The 24,373-nt window shown below is 40.5% G+C and overlaps 1 protein-coding gene across 1 annotated transcript in view; it reads left to right on the top strand.

Moving 5' to 3' along the window:
• Window positions 1-12,532: 12,532 nt before the first annotated feature.
• LOC101477985 (RNA polymerase II elongation factor ELL) overlaps window positions 12,533-24,373 on the top strand; it is a 35,932-nt gene continuing 24,091 nt past the window's right edge. Inside the window, exons 1-2 of the mRNA XM_004539595.6 lie at window positions 12,533-12,970; window positions 13,517-13,564. Coding sequence (XP_004539652.1) covers window positions 12,833-12,970; window positions 13,517-13,564 — 186 coding nt within the window. The 5' untranslated portion in view covers window positions 12,533-12,832. The remainder of the gene's footprint in view (window positions 12,971-13,516; window positions 13,565-24,373) is intronic.

The following is a 24,373-nucleotide window of genomic DNA, read 5'->3' as shown; positions in this document are numbered from 1 at the left end:
CACAAAGATTAGTGCTGACACTGTGTGTGCATGGGATACTGCTTCTGCCACCATCACATATTTAACTACAGCAGATCCCACCTGTTCCTTAGTGATTTTAATAAAATCCCAAAGGATATTACAAATGCATTTTTAAAGCTGCTGTCACATCCTAATTTGTGTTTTACAGGCATTAGATGCATCAGTGTGTGAAACTCCGGTCACAACATGAATTCAAAGACACAGACTGTTTCTGGTCCCTTGATATAAATGCTTCAGTAGTCTGGTGTCTGACTTTTATTGGATCACCAGTCACTGTGTCCCTGTGGTTATGTGAAACCAGCTCCTGCTCCCAATTACCAAATCCTGCTCCAGAGGCGTGTGCTGCCCATTATTTTCTTGTGGGTGTAGTAACAAAAAGCTGGGTATGCCAGAGAAGACTGATTTTTTTAAAAATCAGAAATTGTCCAATTATGCCAATTAAATCGTAAAAAACACAGACGCTAACCATCTCACCATTGTTGAGTGTCTGCAAGCACGCTGAAAACAGGGAATTAAAAATTTGAGGCTTTTAAAAAAAACGACTTAGAAAGGGTATAATCATTATGTCCTAGACATATTAAATATTTTATTGCTAATGTTCAAATCCTTATTTACAACAACATATTTATTTTTAATGAAAACAAGGAAGCTAATCGAGGCTGAGACAAAATTACTTTAAACTGCTTTTCCCATTCCACAGACAGCAATCCACATCCCACCAAGCAAAATGCACAAGTTCAAATCTGAAAAAGGAAAACCCTCCCTTATCCGCCACTTTATTGGGTACACTTTGCTAGTACTGGTTTGGACCCATCTTTACCTTCAGAGCTTAATTATTCATTCGCCTCTGTCAGCCTCTGTCAGTGCGCCCAGGGTGGCTGTGGCTACAATGTAGCTTGCCATCACCAGTGTGTGAATGTGTGTGTGAATGGGTGGATGACTGGATGTGTAAAGCGCTTTGGGGTCCTTAGGGACTAGTAAAGCGCTATACAAATACAGGCCATTTACCATTTTTACCATTCAGCGAGGAACTGGAAACATTTGCGGTGTCACACAGTTGTTGCAGATTTAAATCTTCAGTTCTAACACAACCCAAAGGTGCTCTATTGGATTGAGATCTGCTGACTCTGAGGACATTTGAGTCCAGTGGACTTATTTTCATGTTCAAGAAACCCCTTTGAGATTATCTAGGCTACAAAGGCATGGTGCATTATCCAAATGGAATGGATGTAGTATAAAGATTGTGGGTATGGACATGGTCAGCAGCGATACTCTGGTAGGCTGCGGCATTTAATGATGTTCAGTTGGTACTATAAGAGCAAAAAGTGTGCCAGGAAAATATTCCCCATATCATTACTCTACCACCAGCAGCCCGAACTGCTAATACAAGGCTGATTGTATTGCTGATTCAGTCCATGTACGCAAAATTAATGCTTCACACTCTTAAAAGACAAAAAAAAAAGGCAACATTTTGAGGTTGGATGGATTGTTGGTGCTGCTCACACCAGAGACCCAAGTCAGCACATGAAAGATCTTCACACATAGTTCTTTTATTTTCAAATACATTATTGATTACTGCTTTGGTTGGGTTTAAGCATTAAAAGCAATTTGGTTGGGATTAGAAAAAGATGATGGTTTGGGTTCAATTCAAACTATAGGAAACATGCTTCCCATTGAGATACTTTGCCTGATGACTGGGTCATGACCACGGAGAAATACATGGCTTTTCACTGACTACTTATCATTTTCTCAGGGGACTGGGCTGGAGATACAGCACAAGATGATTTCCAATCTTCTGATGAGTTTCCTAATCTTCATTCGATACTTTTAGTTTGAAAGGGGAACCCTCCGCCATGATTCAGATCTAAACTTTTTCAAATACTAGCAGCAGCATGGAGGCAAATATTAGTTGAAACAGCAAAAACCTGTTTCCTTGGAGTCTTTTTTCATCTGTCATCAGTCACACTTGTAACCATGGCTGTAAAGGCCCTGTGTGCTCAGGAAAACACCAAAACACCTGGGTCTGCTTATCAACGAGTGCATACATGCATGCGTGTGATGCCACGGAAGAACACACACGCAGACATTCAGAGGGAATCAAAAGCTGATTCAAAAGTCTGATTGTGTTGCCTTGTGGGAAAGCTTGTGCCCACCTTCACTTTGAAGACAGTGAAAACAAATGTGTAACTCTCAGTTGTGAACGTAATCCGCAGCCTTTGCTGAATAAGCCCGTGTTTACACTACACGGTTCGCAGGTCCAGATGTTTTTCTGTTATTTTAAAGTAGGAAGAAGGCGATTACTGCGAGCTAAGCTTCTGAACTCTACAGTCATCAGGTTTGATTGTTTTGATTAAATCTTATCTTACATGGAACTTTTTCAGTTTGACCCTGGTTACCATGGGAGTTTTCAACGTATGTGAGGCTCTTTTACACTGACCTTGTCTTGCCAGTTAGGGAAAACATGAGATCAATTTTGTTACACTAAGCGCAGCAAAAAATAACAAATTATCAAGTTCCACAAAGGCAACAAGTGTTACACAACATAGAGGAACAAAACCCCGACTACAGCTGCAGCTTTTAGTGAGAGACTGAGACATCCTGGACCGATCTGCTGCCAAACACGCCTCACAAGTAACACACAGCCTTGAAATTCCACCACTTTTGAAACACAGAAGTTAAGAGTGTTGATCGATGCTACAAAATCAGGATTCCTTGACATATTTTCAGTCAGCCAATATGTGCTTAATCTAGAGGCTTTCAAATGTGTCTGATGATTTACTGATTACTTATTTTCAAAAGTAATTAATTACTTAGTTACTTAGTTACTTAGTTACTTTTTAAAAACACGATTTACAACCTGAATAGGTGATAAAGCGATAGATCTTTCAGCCCAATTCTACTTTTTCTACATAATCCATCATACAAAATGTAATCAAATGGAAAAGTCTCTTTTTAAAACTTGTTTAATTAGTTTTAACCTTTTAACTTTATGCATCAAGCAAAAATTTAATTATATGCAACATTCTCTGACTGGAAGAAATTTGTTTAATATTTAAACCTATTTTCTGCACATTCCAGCACATAAAATATATATTTTTTGTGTTTACACTCACTCTTTCAAATAGATGCAAGTAAAACACAGCAGAAAATAAATAACATCAAAGACTCAGCGGTCCTGTTGCTCTATTTTCACCTGTAAAGCAGGAGTGGCGTAGGCGGAGGTTTACCCTGGTGCAGGTGTGCCGCAGCGGTCAGTGGAAGAATCCGCGAGTTTTTCTGTGAGTTTCCCATTACGTCGTAGCGCACTCGGTGCTTGCTCGGAAGTTTAGGGGGGGGTTTTCGCTTTAAAAAGAAGTTTTCTTCCCACACACAACGGACACTAATGTTTTTGTCACTTTTTATGGAATCAAACTCAAAGTAAGGTCAGTACTTCCAAGCTTTAAACGCTGCACGCTCATACTCTCTCCCACACTCGATATATGATGCACTGTTGATCTGCACACAGCTGTTTTCACAAACGTCGCACTCGCTTATGTCACTGTCATGAGACATTCTTGCAAAAAAATCACGGTTTTAGTAACGCAGTAACGCAGCGTTCCTACAGGAAAGTAACGGTAATCTAATTACCGTTTTTGCAATAGTAATCCCTTACTTTACTCGTTACCTGAAAAAAGTAATCAGATTACAAGTAACGCGTTACTGCCCATCTCTGGGCGTAGGCATTCAAAAGGGTTTGTGGTTACGACCTACCTGTGGTGTACATTTTAATCCTAGAAAATTTAAGTACACATTACTGTCGACCAAGGCCCACACTCTTATAAATGCTAGCAACAGCATTGGTGACTTGCATAAGCTCTGTTGTAGGATCTACATTGACTCACTGGAGACGTATAATTTGAGCATGAAGGCCCAGTCATGCAGACATAGAGACCAATGAGTGAAGCCCTGGTAACCACTAAAATGAATCACTAGGAGGAGTACAACGCTGCGCTGAAAGTCTGCTTGTGATTGATTTGATCGTTAGCAGGTTGCTTTGATCACCTGCTGTTTGTATGCAAGACGCCGACTTATCAGCTTGCCAGCCGTAGCAAAACAGCAAAGAATACAATGCAAACAGTTGGGCCTTTTAAGCAAAAGTTGCCCCTTTTAAAATATTATTATATTTAAGCAGCAAGACACAAATTTTACTTTGGAGATGAAAGTTATCCAGTTCTGGTTTTCGCTCCATGTTTGCAGACAAGTCAGCATCTTCCATGCAAACTACAGGCAAACGTGGTAATCTGTTACTAACCAGTCCAGTCATGAGGTGGTTTTTGGTGCAACCACTTTCATTTTGCAACACCCAGAACTGCTGTCCAACCACTCACCAACCAGTCAGGAAATACAAATTTTTCCCCAACAACTGGAAGTTGCCACAGGGTCACTGTTCGGTCTCTAGCCCTGAGTGACTGAAGCTCTAAAGGTTTTTCTTTCAGTGTGGTTTGTAGAGGTCCACAGATCAATGGCAATAAAACTAATCATAATGTCAAAAAATTAACCAAGCATTGACACAATCGAGACAAATTCAGCTTTCTTATCTTTACTTTAGTGTCTGCATAAACTGCAAATTAACAACACACTATTTTACCCCAAATCTCAACTATGAGCAGAAAATCCCAACTCAGCCTGCTGCACATGCTGGAGAGTGTAACCATGCCAGATAACCAGCAAAATGTGGACCCTTAATGATGCTGACGTTTATCTATTTGCATCATTTCTAAGCCACAATAAATAAATAAAAACAATTAAAACAGCAGTTAGCATTATGTGGAGTCATTTTTGATTGTGTTTCAGACTAACATTACACTGGAATATAAGATTAGGAGTAGCAGAAGTATTTGGTTGCTGTCTTATCTTGTCCCCCTTTACAGAAGCCAAATTAAACACGTTGACACGCAGGGGTGTGTCGAGTGTCTTGGGACATTTGATAACATAACCAACTATACTTCCATTTTAACGGCTCATGTTGAAGGTCATGAAGATATGCAAAATATGCCAAGTAAAATAGCAGAGCAGAGATATTTGACTTTTTAAATATCAGAGAACATAACAGTATTATCTGTGGTGCATTTGCATACATCAGATTGTCACACTGTAAAAGGTAAACACAGGACTCCAAGTAGACAAAGCAGACAAAACAGACACACGTGCGAGTCTTTTATTGGACTGAGCATCATCATATCACCATTGGACTGAGAACAAAATCCAAGAACAAGACCTGACACAAGGATTATATATGTAAACATAGGGCTGACTGAAGGATGAAAACCAGGATAAGAATGAGACAAAGGTTAAAGTAATTAACACAGGAAAGAAGACTGAGACAGGAAATAAAAAGTAATACAGAAAAAAGCTGACCTTCAAAGTAAAACAGGAACTAGCCAAAATGTAAATATTAAACACAGAGAGAAGACTCACATTAGACGTGGTTAAAAAACTAAAACATCTATAAGGATTAAATACTGAAACTCATTAAAAGGGCAAAGTAAAGACAGGATTCAAAGAATCGATAATGTTATAACAAAAAAATAGTAAACCTAAGTAGACAAAAAAAGGATTTCTAAAAACAAGTCTAAGTTTTTAACTTTTGTTAGAATGCTATAAACTTTCTGTTGTGTTTGACACGGGAAGCGCCAGTTTCACACAAAAGGTGTTAAGGTGCCTCTGTCGATACCTTTCTCAGTACTTTCCCAGTCTGACAGATTCCTTGCCAGATGAAATAAGTGTGTGTGTGTGTGTGTGTGTGTGTGTGTGTGTGTGTGTGTGTGTGTGTGTGTGTGTGTGTGTGTGTGTGTGTGTGTGTGTGTGTGTGTGTGTGTGTGTGTGTGTTTTGATACAACTTGAAACAACTTCTAGGGTTTCACAGCTAAATGTGCAGTTACTGTACATGATGAATGTGATTCTCTGTGTGTTTTACTAATATGTAAATACAGAATAATAATGTTCACTGCAAATAAAAAGGAAGTCACTTATTAAAGGCAAAAATGGGTGAAGCTTTTGCATGTTCGTGTGGTGGTTCATGCTGGGAAAAGTATTTGGTACGAGACCTTCTGCGCTATCTGCTCCTGTGAAATGCTTATCAGGCTTTGAATGAGTCACACCCGTCTGGCTGACGGTGCCAGTGCTTTTTATTTAGTTCACTATATTATAAGACACTGCGCACTCACCAGTCATTTTATTGGGGAGGTTTGTTAACGCAAATATCTGATCAACCACATGGCAGCAATTCTGTGGCAGAAACACAAAGCATGTAGGCATGTAGACATGGTCAAGACAACCTGCTAAAGTTCAAGCCAAGAATCAGAATGGAGAGGAAAGGTGATTTAACTGTCTTTGTAGGGTGCCAGATGGGCTGGTCTGAGTATTTCACAAAGTGCTGATCTGCTGAGATTTTTCCTCACAACCATCTCTCACAAAATATCAGGAAGTGTCACGTCTCCAAGCAAAAAGAGCTATTGTACTTAATGGTTATACTGCTTCAAGGTGATAGCAGGGCAACAGTAATTCAAATAACCATTTGTTACAGCCACGGTATGCAAAAGAGCACTTCTGATCTCTGAAGACCACACCAGGTGCCACTCCTGTCAGGTAAGAACAGGAAACTGAGGCTGGAATTTACACAGACTTGCTAAAACAGGACAACAGAAGATTATCTGGTCAGATGAATCTCAATTTCTGCTGCAAAATTCAGATCAGATCAGAATTTGGTGTAAATGAAATGAAAGCATGGATACATCCTGCCTCGCATGAGCAGTTGAGGGCTGTTGGTGGTGATCTAACAGTGCTGAGGAATATTCAACCTCCAAAACTAAGCATTGTTTAAACACCACAGCCAACCTGAGTGTTGTCGCTAGCAGTGTCGATCTATTTATGACCAACTGTGGTCAAATGTGCTATGTCACGAAGCTCAAGCTAGTTTCTTGAATATCACAATGAGTTCACTGTATTCAAATGGCCTCCACAGTCAACAGATATCAGTTGAACATACTTTTATATTAAAGTGCTTGAAAGCCACATGAAGATGAACTGCCTTGAGTGTTGTTGCTTGAGTCAGCGTTGGCCTGATGAGCAGACCTATCACTGCTCATTTTAGCTGTAAGCTAGCATCTCAAGGCTTCACTAGCTCTGACTGAGTTGCACTGTGGGTAAAGCTCGATTTTTAAGAAGAAAATGTGAAATAAAGATATTTCTACTTTTAATTAGCGTTCACCTACACATGCTGGATCTGACCTGGGGATGCTGAGCAGGGCTGAAAGACAATTCAAGTTTTTTTCTGTCGTCATCAGATTGTAGTAGCTCTTTCCTTTTCACCACACTAATCCAGTAGAAAAAGAAACTTATATCTTTATTATTATTTGCTTTAGTTGTGCTTCTTTTTTATGTACTTCAGCCATGCTGGATCCATAGTGTAGTCATTATATGTTGTGTCTTGAGTTACGTTAAGAACAAAAATATTATTTTCAAGTTGTGCTGGTGATATTAGCTGTTAGCTTTTTAAACGCAGACTGCTGTGAATAAAGCAAACACACTCAGCTGCAGGTGTCCTGGGAGTCACCGACCTCAGGTGTCGAGTCACTCCCAGGGGGTCAAGGCCTGCATTAGCAGTTGCAGCAGATGGCAAACCGCAGACAATGAGTGGATGAGACAGACAAGCCAGGTACAGAAGAGGGAGGAGGTTGGATGGGTTAATCTTCAACTGCTCATCTGTCAGAGGAGTGACTTGAAACCTACTCATACCTGTGTCGGTGAATGAACGGGAAGGACTCCTGTATTTGTCATACAGGGGCTGGATTTACACATACACAATCCTTTTGTTCAAGTTCAAGATTTAATGGATGGGGATCAGAATAAAGCTTTCCAAACCTCTCCAGCATTGACCTGCAGTAAACCCTCCTCTTACGTACTTTCATTGACACAGCAGAGCTTAGCAATTTACCTAAATAGGCTTACTTATCAAACTCTTCTTCCTTCCAAGCTCCACCCTTACTCGTGCTCTTTCTCACCTTTTTGCAAACACTTGGGTTGCTTTGATTTGCTGTCATTCAGCTGGGTCATGCTTGCTGGGCTGTGAGACATCTAAATCACTATGCAAAAATCCTTAACAGAGAGCCGTTCCTGTTTACTTTGCATTGTGCTTCAATCACTAACACAACAGACAGTTGACAAACCGTCAAAAATGAAGATAACTTAAGCATATTAGCTAATTAACTCCCCGGGATAAGCATCATTCAAGTCAGGGAACGATGCTTATCCTGCAAACTGACCAACAATGTGATTGTCACTGGATCCATTTCTCTTTCTTTCTTCCTGACAGACATTCACCTTGTAATAACGTATCTATAATATGTATATAAATAATGATATGTACATAAACAGTAACTGTGTCTGCATGTATTTTATTTCTGTGTCAAAATTTACGTTAAATACATTAAATAAATTATTTTAGGGGTCTAAAACCTATGGCTCCTGAGACATATTTGGCTCTTTTGGTGATCTCAAGCAGCTCTCTGTGACTTTGACATAAAACTAGATGAATAAAAATAATTGGTTATAGGGGGGAGTTTTGATATGTGACAGACATAGGTGCATACACATAATGATTTGTCCCGAGTTCTCCAGGCTGGATAAGGATGAAGATAAAACTTGATAATTTCATAAATGGAACAAAAACATGGGTATTCATCTACTTAACATGGCTGTTTTGTTACTGTGGGCTTAGAGTAGTTATTACCTGTGGGTTACTGGGAATTTCTCTACCATTCAGGACAAGTGTGGCTCTTAAGCAAGGAAGAAGAAAACAAGCATGACACCATCATTTTGGTGATTTTATGTAAATATAACCAGTGCAACTGAAAATTTACTATATGTTTTAAATAATAACTTTCCTGGAACAGCTGTTGCACTCCAACCACCGCAGTATTTGTCCTACTGCTTTGTGTCCTCAGCTCAAACAGCACTTACATTTATCATTGTTATCATTATTATTATTATTATTATTATTAATCTCAATGAAAGGGTATATTCTAACGTAAAACAAACTGGCCTTTTCTTGACTTATTCTTGTTTAATAAGTCAACAGTGTTGCTAATCAGGCACTTATGTATCATCTAACGTGCCAGACATAATACTACACATTTACAGTGTTATGGTCGGCACGTTTGCCATGCTATTTAATGAGAAATGTGTCATGCTTACACAAAGGTTCTGTTTTTATCTACTGGCATTCACCAGGCCAGGCATGACATGACAAGTAGATCAGCATTTCTTAGCATTCTTATTAGCATAGTAAGAATTAGATTTTAGCCTCCAGGTTTTGCAGAAACTTCGAATGCATGGAAGATTTCTGCACAGCTCCACACAAAGACTCAGACTTTCTGTTGCAGATGAAGGTGAGATGGGAAAAGATTCCAGCTTTACGCCGACTTTGTTGCTAAACTTAGACACATGTGAGATGCTACATAATTTATTTCGGCTTATGCTGCAAGCTCAAGAAAACTTCCAAACTTAACTGTGTATGTAACATTTACATGTTTTTCTGCACTTATATTATCAAAGGTTTAAGTCCTTATTATATTCCCTAGCTGTTTTTTGTTTTGTTTTTTTAATCCTGCACTATTCATGTTTTCATTAGTTGTGACAGTGCAATATGTCATTAAAACTTTAAAAACGTCCCTCCTCTTTCGGCCCTGTTTTGGTCTCTGAGTTCGTTAGTTGCTGATGGTGGTGTGTTCTTTAAAGAATGACACCGGAGGTCCATTGTGAAACCTGTTAGAATGACAAACCAACCTCTAATGGCCATGTAAATAAGGGCATGTAAGATGTGTGTTGGTGTCACCTTTAGATGTGAAGAGATCCACGCACATATTAGGAAATCTCATCTTCATGCTTAATGTGTTTTTGTTTTTTATGTAAACCATAATCTTTTTCCAATCTCCCAAACAAGTAAATTCGCTGCCTCAGCTTTCACTTTGACTGCATATTTGGTGAAAAAGCGAAAGACCAAGTGAAAGTAAGTGGATTGCAGTTGTTTAGTAGAAAAGTGGGTGTGTTTCTACCACCACTCTCCCCCAAACTACTCCAACCCCACTCCCTATGACTCCCTGATGCAGACTTTCTGTTGTTTGAAAGTGGAAACACTCCTGCAGAATAGGGACAAATGACCTTTAATGCTGTTCCAGTTGGATGACTTGTGTTTCATCACAAGGATGTGTTCATGTCACACAGTGATGCTCCAGGAATGTGTTTCCATGTGGGGATTCAGCCAAAGCAGGCCTTTACTGGTCGACACTGCATTGCACTGATGACCCTCTGTGGCTCCTGTGTTGCTCCTTCAGTTGGCATCCCTGCTGTGATGACAGTGGCTCCATTCAAATAAATGGGATGTCTGCCTTTTTTCTGTAGGGCTGGAAAAGGTGTGAAAAATTCTCAACTTTCTTTTATTGGAGCAGGTCTATTTGTTTCTAGATAAAGTATTTACACTAAAAATGTCTTCCTGCTGCTGCTGTTGAGATAATAGTAAAGTTGTCTCACTTAAAACCAGAATAATAAGCAATCTGCACCAAATTCGTTAACTTAAAAAAAACTACCACTCAATTTTTAATCTCTCACTAACAACAGAAAAAGTATTCAAGCTGAATTTCACTAAAATAAAAATAAGCATTATAGAGTCATTAAACTCTTGTTTTTTTCCTTTCCATTTAGATAAATCATATTTAATTCAGCTTCCCTTACTGATTTGCTCGGCTCCTCATAGTTTAAAGATCAAAGCAAGATGTCCAGTTCTGCCACCATCTTGAAAGGACTGCAGCACTTTTTTGGAGGTTTTCTGAGGCATGAACTAATTTAACTTTGATTTCAGTGGTTACTGAAACATGAAACATACATTTATAAAGACTGTAGTTGACAAAAACACTGGAAAGGTTGGGTCACTTTTTCCATAAATACGATTTTTAAAAGTGTAAACGTTTAACCACCGTCTTTACTTTTGTGAGATTCCTCTTAGAGCTCATTCAGGATAACTGCCACGTTCCTCTCTCATAATGTCTTAGACAGGGTGACCAGGTCTCCCGCTTTATATTGGACTGCACAGTATTTTTTATCCCTACCCTCCCCCCCGTCCCACATATTGAGACAATGTCCCACATTTTTACTGGCTGAAGTTTAGCAAAGTCAACACTGCGAGTCTCACGGGAAACGTGTGGCTCAAAAGGAGATATATTGAAGATGCATCCTCACTGAAACCCAGTGATGATTACCAGACAGAGTAGCAGCTGAAATAACAGTTTTAGCAGTTACTGTGATAGAAAAAGGGAACGCAAGTGTGCAAAGACCAGAAAAACAAGGCAGTTTCCATTTGTGTTTAAACGAAGTCACAAAATACATTTTTCCTTTTGTATGACTGATGCCAAACTTCCATCTTGCATAGCTAATGTGTCCCACAGAACCATACTCACATTTATGTTGTGGACTCAGATTTGACCCACAGTTCATTCTAAAGTATTAGTGCTTCTAACAAAAACTTTTCAGTTCTGCTGCTATAAAGACAGATATGTAGTGACCACCTGTCATTCCACAATCCGTGGATTTATTTGTTAGATTTTTGTATTATATTGAGAATTTTATTCAGCTGTGGTGATGAGCAGTATGGATGAAGTTAGGTAGGAATATCCATGGATTATGACATTCATAGACAACGCTATGATCCACAGTGAGAGGGAGGGATCGAGGACATGTGGAGGTAAGCTCTGGAGAGAAGAGGAATGGAAGTCAGCAGATACCAGAATGCATGAGAATGAGAGGACGACAGGTGTAACAGTGAAGATGCAAGGAGCTGAGGTAGTGAACCTGAGGTCCACATTTCTAAGCAAGACAGTGCACAAGGGGTGAAGAAGAGAGCAGGAAGCAAGCAAGAAGAGGAAGGGTGGAGTGGGTGGAAACAAGTGTCAGGAGTTATTTGTGACGGAAGGATAGCAGAAAAACTGAAAGGGAAGAATTGAAAGATGGTAGTGAGACCTGCTATGTGTGGATTGGAGACACTGACAAAAAGACAGGAGGCCGAGCTGGAGGTGACTCGATTGAAGATGTTAGAGAGTTTTCACTGGGGATGACCAGGATGGACAAGATTAGAAATGAGTGCATTAGAGGTACAGCTCAGGCTGAATGCGTTGGAGACTAAGTTAGACAGCATTTGCAGAGGAGTGTTGGTGGATATATTGGACAATGAATTTTGAGGCCATCCAGAGGGTTGAAGTGAGAGATGAGGATGCTGGGGATAGGGTGAGAAGGAGGCAGATGATCTCCTGCTCCTAAAGAAAGCAGCCAAAAGAAGCTCTCCAGCTCTGTTATTTATTTTTATTTCACTTCTTTTGTTACATTTCAGATAATTGAGTTACTTTGTCTTGTTATTTTTGTTACTATTTTATTTAATCGATCTGTCTTAAATACATCTTATGTCAGAACGCTTTAAAAATGGCATTGATAGTTTTACGAACCAGAATAAAACAACAAAAAAGTCTGACAACACTGCTTACACGCATGCATTTTTTTCCTTCATATGTAAAATGGGTAATTATGGTTTTCCCCTTAGCTTTTATTTAATTATTAAGCGTTTAGTTTTGCACATTCAGCCTGTGTATCGCCACCGCTCGGAGCCATCAGTTCACGGCGCTATTGTCACCGAGCGAGGCCCCGCCCTCGGCGTGACGCGGCGGGGAGAGCGCTGAGCCGAGAGAGGAAAGCAGCTTTAATTGCACAGCAGCGAGAAAAGCCAGCGATGGCTTCTCTCAGGCAGGAGCACCAGTACGGGCTCTCCTGTGGAAAAAACAACAAAAACAGCCCCAACAGGACGCTGTACCATGTCAAGCTCACGGACACGGCTATCAGAGCGCTGGAGGCGTACCAGAACCTCAAGGTACCTTTGTGGTTTGTTTGTTTTCTTTTTGTGTGTTTGGATGTGAATTCATGCGTCAAAGTTTCTCTTTTATCTTCTTTCTAAAAATTTCCACTACCTAATTATTGTTAAATTGTTTTTCTGCGTTTATTTAGCTCACGCTTTTAATTTAGTGTGTGTTGAGGTTGTGGCTCCGGCCAGTACAGTTACTTCTGACTGAATCAGTTGGCTTCGTGGCTGGGTAACATACCAGAACTAAACCCAGTGATTGTCAGGAAAGACGAGCCCCTCAGCTGTTTGCTGGGAAACCTTCCTGGTGCTGCTTCAAAGTAAAGCAGAGAGGCAGCACTCTGCATAGTTATCTAATTGACAAGTAGCCTAGTTTGTGTCATAATTGGCTCCAGTGGAGATCATTAACAGCACACAGGCTTTATTGATTGTGTAACTTGTGCTTTAATCTGTTTAAATGTAAGATAAATTATATTTACTGCACTAATTCAGATTGCATAATTCTCCAAAGACGCCTATATGCAACTACAATAGCCTCATTTTCTTTTTTCTCATTAGGGGTCTTTATCAAGTGAGCCATCAATATGTTTCAAAGGGAGCCAAGGGGTAAGTGTGATCATATTTATTTGTTTGTTTTCACATGTGCACATAACTGTATTTTTATGCTTCTGGGATTTCAACCCCATTTATTTGTTAACTAAATTGAAAAAGCCTGCATTGTTGTTCTTTAAATGAATAAAATAGCAACATTTCTAAAAACAGGAGCAAATTGCTCCTTAAATTCTGCTGCCGAGCTGTTGTCTCCTTCTGACTCACACTCTCCACCATGCTGCCACCCTCGGAGCGCTCAGATGGGAGCTTATAGCTGGTCTCCTCCAGCAGATAGGAGGCATGCAGGTTACTGGGTCAGGCTGTGGAGAGGCTTTGTTGGGTCAGTGCTGGGGGAAGAAGGAGGGGAGGGAGAAGTGCGCAGTACACTGACAGAGCCAGAGTCAACAGTGGGGAAAGGAGTTATTATGAGTCAAATGAGGAGCATTAATAGATACAAATTAGCCTTGTGCACCTTGTTTCTACTTTGTAAAAATGCAAGTTAATGTTGCATGTGTGTCGCTGGACATCAGGACAGCAGTGCATTAGCAGCTTTCTTTGGCTCGTGAAATTCAGCCATAATCTGCAGTAAGCAGCCTGAAGTATGCGTGTTTTGACTCAAGTCGGGAGCAGCTGTGTCCTTGGGGAATAGTTTCTTTTCAGGCAATGCTAATTGCACAGGCTGGTTGGAAAGAGTTGAACCCCCCCCCCTTTCCTGTCATGACAAGATGAGCTGAGTGGTCCTGAGCTTTATGAGGGAGTGGGGGGGCAGGGTATGGATAACCTGTAAAACCTGTAAATGTGAATAGTGGTGGAACGTTTGCTGCTTCTAATTTGTGTATGTGTGTGGGGGTTTTTTTTGGTTTTTTTTTTTTAAGTTTAAGAGTAGTGAAAACAATCTTTTACTTTTCTGACAGTAAGGTGTGGTGCCTGTCGTTTTTGTAACTAGTCCAGGATTTTTCTAACCTGCGTCTGACCTGACTCGAGCTGTCACAGAGGATTGATTCACATGTCGGTACCTCTTTGCAAGAGTTGGAGGTAAAGAAGCGGTCAGTCAGTTCCTGTTTTTGTTTGTGTTGTGCTCTGTACGGACTGCAACTCCCATTAGACAAGGCAATGATACGAGTACGTATGGCAGTAATTTAGAAAACGAATGCTGCAAATCCGAAGCTGATGGCGTGCTGAGAAATGCCTGCAGTTAGAATACAACCAAAGATGATAGTTGGATTCCCTGTTTTATTTTATTTTTTTTTTTTAATAGAGAAGCTGTTGTGCGTGAAAAGTGAGTTTCATTAATTTGGGTTTGTCCTGTGCTCCATGCACGAGGGAAATGGCAACTGACTTTATATGGAAGTTTTGCTCAACAAGGTGGCGTGTTGGTAGTGATAGAGTACTGTGCAAAAGGCTTAAGCCACCCCTAATTTCTGTTTATTTTGTGAGGAAAATTGGAAATAGGTGCTTTCATCTATTTAAACATGTGGAAACATACATGGAAATATAAACGCAAAATACAGAGTTTGAGAGTCAGTATTTGGTATGACCACCTTTATTCTACAACGTAGTCTTTTCTTGCTACTTGTGCAGTTACCTCAGATTTTTCAAGGACACACTGCACATCATGACGAGAGATGCCAAGGTTTCTACTAACTCTTAACAATGGCTATTAACGCTGCCTAAAGATAAAGTTTAGGATTGGTTCTTTGTTAAGTTGTCTGTTGTGTGCAGACACTTTTCATCCCTTAAGTGCATAAGTTACGTGATTCACAGGGCAGTGTTAAGTGAATTACCAAACCAAAAATAATACAATGAAAAATATTCTTCTGAAAAGATACAAGGACTGGACTTAAAATGAGTGAAAAATCAGACAGTTTCACAAAGAAAAGCTGGAGAACTATTGCTCAAGAGCAAAAAATTGTGAGAAAGTCTGGCTCCTTAGAAGCAAAATATACAGAATTGAGGGGTGGCTCAAGACTTTTACACACTGGTGATTACTATTAGTAATACTACTTGTAGTCTTCGCTATTGTCATTAATATTACTATTGTTGTTATTGTACTGTTATTATTTTTAATATACATTTATAGCAGCTTAAGAACATACTTTACAAAGTGCTTAGACAAGCAAATTCACATGTGTTACTCATAAAAAAAATCCAAATCACAAATATCCATTACTTTGCTAATTATCCTGCATCCAGCACTGGTAGCTTTGTTTTGTTCAAATCAGCTTTGCTCTGATTATACTAATGCTTGGGTATGCACTGGTCTCTGGTCGCTGCATTAGTTACAACAAAGCAGTTTAGGAGAGACTTATGTGTGTCTCATTGCTGTTGACATAAACTCAGACATGATGTGCAACAAAATGCTGACTATAGTTGACTTAACAGCCATGACTGTCATTAACAGTGATTTTCTGAAAGTTAAACTGAGCTCCTTTTAATGTAAGGAATGTGTTGAATACTCTGTCATATCGGGAGATCTGAGTGAGACATTATTTTTTTCCCTGACAGTTCATCTGCGCCTCTGTCATTGTGATGGCTCAGGGATCGGAGAGAATCTGGCACTCCTCCCAAATATACGGCACAGATTTATAAGCGAAACGAATGTTTAGAGGTAATTACAGGAGCTGTAACGCTCTTGATTACAGCGTGAGGCATCATGACTTCAGTATGCATTAGCTCTCCCTGTCTGCCTGGCTCAGACGTTGATAAATGTGGGGATATACGCGTGTGTGTCAGTGGCACACTTTTGCTGAAGTAATAGCTAGGTTAATGACATGAACTCTGACCTGCTAATTTTCCCGTCCCATTACAAGTTGGGAGTCCTACTTTTTCTGTGTGTGCCAGTAATTGAGCAGAGAGATCACACCTTCTGTGTTAAAGCGTGTTTTAGTGATGCAGTGAATGGCACATGTATGCACGCGTTAGTATGTGTGATATAATTTTTTCTGCTTGCTTTGGCCTGGGTGTTGGCAGGATGTTTTTGATTTGGGTTGGTGTGATTGTTTATCCCTTGTGTGGTCTACAGACATGATTTATTCATATCTGACCTCCTCTTTCCTGTCCTGCCCCCCTGTGCCCGGTGTGCTGCAGTCGTTAGCCTGGCAGGACCAGCGTCGATCCCTTAAGGTCCATCTGCATGTGTGCCGTGTGTTTGTTTGTTTCTTTTGCCGGAGTGAATGAAAGGAGAGGATTTTGGCACTTATTTTTCCACAAGTGTGTGTCTGTGCGTGTGTTTAGCCTGCCTATGCTGAGTTCCCGAGAGTCCCCTCTGATTGTGTGCCGTCTCCTCTGATTTGAATAACAATGAGCGGGGGAATGCAGGCGGTGTGTTGTCACCCTGCCTGGATCACCCAAAATGAATCAGGTTTTTCAGACTAATGTGTTACAGTCGGTCCAGATGTGTTGTGGCCTGCCCCGAGGGTTTGTTTGTGCCCAGCATGATAAAAACTTCCCTGCTGTGGATCTAATGGAGTGGGGAGTAACACAGCAAACAGCTTTCATCTTAACCATTTAGTTATTTAACCATGACCAAAATATAAAAAACATTGATGGTACTTCTGTCACATCATTACTGTGTACTGTATGTGGATTATCTAAACAGTTGCCACAAAGGCACTGAAAAGTATGTGTTCTGCCCAAAAAAGTCATCTTGAGATATGATGAAGTTGCAAACCACTGCAACTAAGCTGGGAAAATCTGTCAGGCATTTTATAAATTATACATATAAATTTATACATTATACAATACTGTATTGTATGTGGCACTGATTATATATTTTTTCCCTACAGTAGAAACAAGCATCATATTTATTGATATGCCTTTATTTAAACAGGAAACGTGGTTGAGGGGTATTTTACAAGGGAGATTAGAGGGGTTGTACTACAAAACAAAATTAATGTGTTAGCGAGCTTAGATTTATGAAGGTGTCTTTCTTTCTACGTGGGTCAATCTCTGTGTTAACTTGTGCTGAACACACAACGTGGTCTGGAGCAGAGTTTTGGTCTAAAATCTAACATCGAAACTAGAGCAGGGCGATATGGCCAAAAATATTTATCTCGATATATATTTGAAAATTTGCGATAACGATATAACTGACTATATAATTGATGCGAGACAAAATACAACTCCACAACTTTACTAACGCAAAAACCCATCTATTTATTTTCACTTAAACAAGCAGCTGTTTTTTATGTGCATTAAAGCTATATAAAGATTTAACAGTGCAAATGCAAATTCCTTGCTGAAACTTTAACCAAAAGACATTTCCAGTTGAAATGGGCTGACATATCCTCAGCATAAACATGTATAATATCCACTAAAGTTAAAAAGAGGTGCCTTGCAACATTAAACTGCAGTGTGCCAAATAAAAAAAGTCAAATACGTATTTTTCGGACCATAAGGTGCACAGGATTACAAGGCACATTAACCGAAACAAAGCAGTCGGATAAATCAAACTTTATTCAACTCATTCTTCTTGCTTCCTCCACTTCTGTACCATTGATTCATTAATGCTGTATTCTATCACAGCTGCTCTATTCCCATGTTGTTGCAGTATATTAATGACTAACCTCATATTGTGGATGGATTCTCTCAGTTGTTCTCCTGACTGAAGTTTGGTCCGTTTACAGCATCCTGCCATGCTATTGCATTTGTCCCTAACCATCAGGAACCTTCACGTTAACTTTTATCGAGTGGGAAAAAAGTTAGCATTCATCCTCCAGCTTTACTGTTTATGTTATGCTAACATAGCTGTGTCGCTAGCACATCATTATATACCACCTAGTCCAACTTCAGTAACCCTACAAATGTCACTGCTATTTAGTTTTCAGTCTTCATTGATGTTGGAAGTGATAGCATAGCTGTACGTTTGAATTATTTCAGAAATCTCTCAGTCAGAACATGCTATATCATGTTTAGGTAACTAGCGAAACTAGCGAGCTAACTTCCGCTAACTTCCTGCTAACTTCTAACTCCGTTAAATGTAATAAATTCTGTTTTCATGGATGCCTGGATGTTAAACTTAATCGTTACACCTGGTAAAGCAGCAATGCTGATCAATTTATTAAAGATGAAAGAATTTAGACAGTTTTTAACTATTAGTGATGCTGCAGTGTTCGTTTGACTTTGGCACCTGAAGTGGACAGAGTTTTGGTCCCAGATTACTCCCAGATTTACGAGCACCTTAGTCCGTCAAATACAGTAATAACGACGGCCCGCTAGCATGCTCTAGCAAAAATAGTGCTTTGTTGTGTATCTGACAGACAAAAGCTAAACCAGTTCCACACCACTGAAGTTGCACCATTTTTACAAACCAATTCTGGTTCATCTGTTTCACTCAACAATCCGCTTTGCCTCTTCTCATTCTCCGTTGCTGCCATGCTTTTCGGTCATGTGCGCATGAAAACAAAGGCACTGCGCATGTGCATTTTACCCATATTCTATTGCGATATTTTATTTTCTTATCGTTGCCCAACATTCTACCGGTATTACCGTGAGCGGTATAATATCGTCCAGCCCTAATCGGAACTTTTCATAATTCTTTTATTTACAGTGTGTTTAAAGTTCTGTGTTCTCTGGGGAAGGAAAAATGTTCATAGCATGAAGCTTTTAAGCTGCAAGCCTCAGTCACACATGTCTGTAGACTAATCGGTAATGACCTCTAGCAACTACAGGTTTCTATTGAAACGTGAGTATTCCTCAACCATTCGGTGAGCGGCTGCTGGAGGTTTTGGAGGAGTTGGTAGGTGAAATTGGCTACAAAGTCTGTGGATAACTTATTTAGCACGTCACAAATCCATAATAGTTCCAGTAAAGTAAAAGTAAAAAAATTTTGCAGTTTTACTACAGTTTACGTTCATTGGCACTAGAGCTGGGCGATATGAGATTTTTTCATATCACGATATGTTTTTTTCATTTCAGGCGATAACGATATCTATCACGATATAAGCCAAATAACTATATTTGTAAGATTTAAATGTGCCGTTGCTCACAAGTAAAATGTGAAATAATCAGCAGCTTGTTTTTATTTAAATATTTATTTCCCATAATAAGTTCAACAGGGTAGATGTACTTAAGGAACATGAGACTTTTTCAGATAAATAAAGGCAAATATTGCAAACTACACAAAAGGCAGCCACTAAAGCGTTTAAGTTTCAAAATAGAACAAACGAAACAGACTAAATTGTCAATTCCACTTAGAAACAAAATATTAATTCTAAAAATAAATCTTAGTTTGTTTTACAGAAGAACAGACAAAACTGACTAACTTTTGTCAATATCAAATAAACTGAGAACTAAAAGGAAATTCTCAATCTCTCCTTGTTGTATAGCTGAGCTTTTCAAACAGTTTTAACAGTTACTTTAGTCTGACAAAAGCCGAATGACAAATTAGCGCTTCCAGTCAGAGACTGAGGCTACGTCCACACGTACACGGGTATTTTTGAAAACGGAGATTTTCCGTTTTCGTTTTAAAAAAATAATCCCGTCCACACTCAAAGGGAGAAATGAAGGAAAACGCTGCTATGAACATGCCAAAGCAGCAGGTGGCGCTAGATTCCTAACCGTGCAGAAATATTGGTCAATCAGAAGTCTAGAAGCCTCGGTGGGAAAACGTAAACAAAGCTGGGGCATAGAAGCAGAACCGAGTCGTATGTGTGGAGGGACAGTAACTGTGTGTATATGTAAGCATTTAAACACTGCAGAGAGTACAATTAACAGTATTGTAGAAGTTAATTTCACCGAAACAATAACGTGGCGCAGTGTGACGCATGCACCGGTTTATTGTATTTCCAGACTTGCTTTCGGCACAATTTACAGTGCACGCTACTCTGTTTTTTGTCAGACTTGAAATAGCCGAAATACCTTCACACTACGGACCTTCTTTGGCTCTTCCGTTCGACAATCTCTCCGGCATTGGAACCATCATCTGTTTTCTCTTCGGTCACGCTCAGTTGATTTTTCTAGTCGGCACACTCATTTCCTCCATTACGCGCTGGCTCCATTACCCGCTGGCTGCTTCCCAAACAAACACACGTGCGGCTTGGCACTTGTGCTGTACGTAACAAGTCACGCGACGTGACGCTGCGGCTGTGATTGGTTCGGCTCTGCGCTACTTAATTTGGATTGGCTGACCTTTTTTTTTTTTTTTTTTTTTTTTTTTTTTTTTTTTTTGAGGACAAGAGCGGCGAGGTCTATCGCAATAGCTTAATTTCTCTATCGAGTAAAAGTTATATCGCGATACATATCGTTATCGTTCTATCGCCCAGCTCTAATTGGCACCATCTTGGGTTGTTCCAGATACAATTCCAGATCCAAATTCCATCTGGGAGCTTAGAACTTCCAACTTATTCAGCAAAACACACTGAGGCAACCTGCTGGCGACTAAAGCAACTGAAAGTACATGTTAGCAGTTTCACCTAGCGACACCAAGCAACAGCTCACCAACCAGTCCAGGAATAGACATTTTCCCTAGCAACCAGAGGTTGGCAGGGGGTCACCAGCCTGTCTCTTGGCCTGTATGACTTACGACTTGCTAAAGCCACTGAAGGAAGCCCAGCTATAAAGTTTCTGCAGCACATACTGCATTGTCAGTGGAATTTACATACTTTCAGTTGGTGATACAGAACATTTGTAGTGTTTTCATGCTTGGCTTTAATCTCCAACTCCAAGAACAGCAGCTAACAGAGGTTAGGTTAGAAAATTGATCAGTTACGTTTATGGCTATTTATCACCAGTGATACCTATTTAAGCAATAAAATTTCCCTTTGATCTGACGACATATTAAAGTGGTTTGAATATCTAATTTATTAGGATGATCACCCTAAGTAACCTGACTGACTATATTAATGTTTAAATCCAAAGGTCGATGTGTAGCTGTTGTCTTGGGTGGGGAATCAAATAATGTGCCAGGCGCACCTTTTAATGTGAGCATGTCCAGATCCTGAAGCAGAAAGTCTGAGTTAACAGAGAAAGTCGATTACCACCGTTGTGATACCAGTTATCTGACTGAGCTTTTAAGTTTAGTTAAGGGAGCTGAGATGAATGAAGTCTGGCTGTCTTGAGCTTGCTTTGTAGTACATCGTCTGTCCAAGCTAGCACCCATGCCAACTTAAAGCATATTTTTTTAAATGCAACAAATACAACATAAAATACAAGATATACAAAATGCATATGAAATCTAAACGCCCACAACAACAAAATACCAGGCCTCTCAAGAAAAATGACTGCACACCTCCTTCAGCATGTTTAGAAAATGCTGTCTTCTGAGGGGGAAAAAAATCAGTGCTCTTTCTTGTGAATATTCTTATGTGCTGACCAGATTATTTATGTGTTGGTGAGGTTTTTTTGTTTTGATTTATTTTAATAAAAAATGCGGGCGTTCCTCTGAGATTCATTAGCTCTGGAAAAGCGTCCTCTGTCCAATCAAGCAGCTCGGAGATCCAGAGCACATTTTGGTTCACTTATCCCGATTCCTGTCTAATTCCCTTATGTGAAAACTTCACACACAAGTTAATGAGGTGTAAAGGGCCACTTGTCTCTCCCCGCCCCTGCACACGTGCATCATGGTACGTTGGGTAACATACCCTTCAGGGGAGGATCCTGCTTAGTTTGGAGGGTGGAAGGAGTGACATTTTGTCAGGAACAGTGACCCACAATTTGTTGAAGTTGGCAGTCTGGCCCTCGGGCACCTGCCAGAGATGTATCGTTCTTGGCATTATAGGGGGGAGAAACCTCGAGGGATTCTTGTGGCGCAGCACTACTTCCTCCTTTTCCTTCATATCGGCCTCTTCCGCCCCAGTGCTGGAGCTTGCAGGTCTGGCAGCAGCTCTGCCCCTCTGTGAAACTGCAAATGAAAAGGAATGGAGGGTGATTACAGGCTGGGGCTTGATTACATGCACTGTCTCCCACTCATGGCAGCCACATTAATCACGCAGTGTCGGCATGTGGAACTCAGCAAGAGAGAAGACACAGTATAGCTCCAAGCATTGACTGATTGACTGTGGGATCATAAACGCACGCCTGCATAAAAACACTCAAAATCACTGGTTTCTCTCTTTGTATGTTTCTCTTCAGCTCTGCCACCCCCTGCCCCCTCTCCTCCAAGCAGCCTGAAACACAGACACACATTGTGTTTTGTATCTCTGTCCTCCATTGTGGAGGGGACTTGTCTTAAATGGCATGTGTCAACTTGTGGCCCTGGGAACGATTCGGCCCTTTTGTTTGCGATGAGATGATGAGAAGTAGTGTTTACTGAAGTGTGGTGAGGATGAGGGTGGTGGTTGGCTGGCTGTCTGAGCGTGTGTGTGTGTGTCTGTCTTTAAACCAGTGGTGGAGATGTTTGGCTGATAGCTACACTTTGGCCTTTCTCCCCCTTCACTCTTATGAGTGGCAGTAATGCTGATTACGCCCCGGTGAGACGAGCTGGAGCTGAGCCTCTTTGCTCATGCTGGATTAGCACAGACACACATGCACAGTTTGCATTAGCAACCAGTTCAGAGTGACTTGCCTCCTGCTGATAACAGACAGTGGTGGTGGCGACAGGTTTCACTCCCTCCTCCACCTTCTCCTCCTCCTATCAACCAGAAAGGGAAGCAGTGCCATGGCATCTCACTCTGGAGCCGGGGAGGCCAGGACAAAAGACGGCCTGTTTTCAGAAGGCCATTACTCAGGCTGCAGAGGATGTGGAAACAATAGCCTGCATGAGATCTACACCCAGACCCCACATTCAACCAAAAGCTAGCAGGAAACATAAGCCCTGTGCACCGACAGCAGTCTCTCACAGTTTTTGTTCAATTGACTTTATAGTTTGATAAAGCCAGGAAAATGAGCCTTTCCCGTCCTGCACCTTCAACGTGTGGAGACATTTATGACAGTAGAGAGTGAACTGTGGCTCATTAAGATACAGTCACCACAGAGGCTGACAGACTCAACTTTTACTGTGTCAAAAACCCAGCAGCTGATTCTTTTCCTTCAGGAACAGCTGTGGGTTGCATGGGGACTATTTTTCAGGTAGAAATTAAAAATCTTGTGTGTGCAAGTGAGTGGCTTTGTCTGGGATGAAAGTTGTTCAGTTTTGAAACTCTGTCTAATTAAAATGGAGGTTTTGCAAGATTGTGCAAGCTTTACAAACTAAGATTCAATGTTTAGATATGCTGGAAAGAAGCTGTCCAATGTCTGCAAACATTGTCAGTGTCCCTGGTGCATCAGCTTGTTTTTGAGGTTTGAAATCTTGCAAATGCGGACTTGTGAGGATGTACATTTGCACTCATTCTGCTCTCGGAGCAGTATGTAAAGACAGCCACTTTTCAAAGATCTGCCCACACACTTCTGAGCTTCCAAGTCATGCAATTTATGGCAGCGTTATCTCTCAGCTGTGGTCTAAAACTCAGAAACAGACGGTGTGGGGAAAAATAAAAAGCTGGCATTGTGGAGGCAGGGGTACTTACTCATAAACTATTGTTTGCCTTCAGCTGAAGTACAGTGTATTTACTGCGTTAGGTGGGATCAACCTCGAAGGATAACTCATTTTGAATAAAATTAGGGTGTAGCTCGTTGTATACCTAACTATGGTGGGTAAGAGTTATTGCTAGGGTTTTTTTTTAAGAATTAAACAAAAAAAGATTGCATGGATGCTTTAGTGATCAAGCAAGTCTGAATCTGTAAACTGGACCGAGCCAGACAGCGCACGGAGCCATAAATCCCGCTCACGTGCCCGTCATTGGTGAAACAGTCTGTCAGTCGCACCTAACCCAGTCATTATGATGTGCTTAGACTATAGTTACACATGCACTGAAGCCGTGAACTTCTCTAGACATTACTCATCATCTG

Source organism: Maylandia zebra, linkage group LG1 (genome assembly GCF_041146795.1).
Source record: "Maylandia zebra isolate NMK-2024a linkage group LG1, Mzebra_GT3a, whole genome shotgun sequence".
NCBI lineage: Eukaryota > Metazoa > Chordata > Actinopteri > Cichliformes > Cichlidae > Maylandia > Maylandia zebra.
The sequence above is the reverse complement of the archived record's forward strand: the minus strand, read 5'-3'. Positions and strand labels throughout refer to the sequence as shown.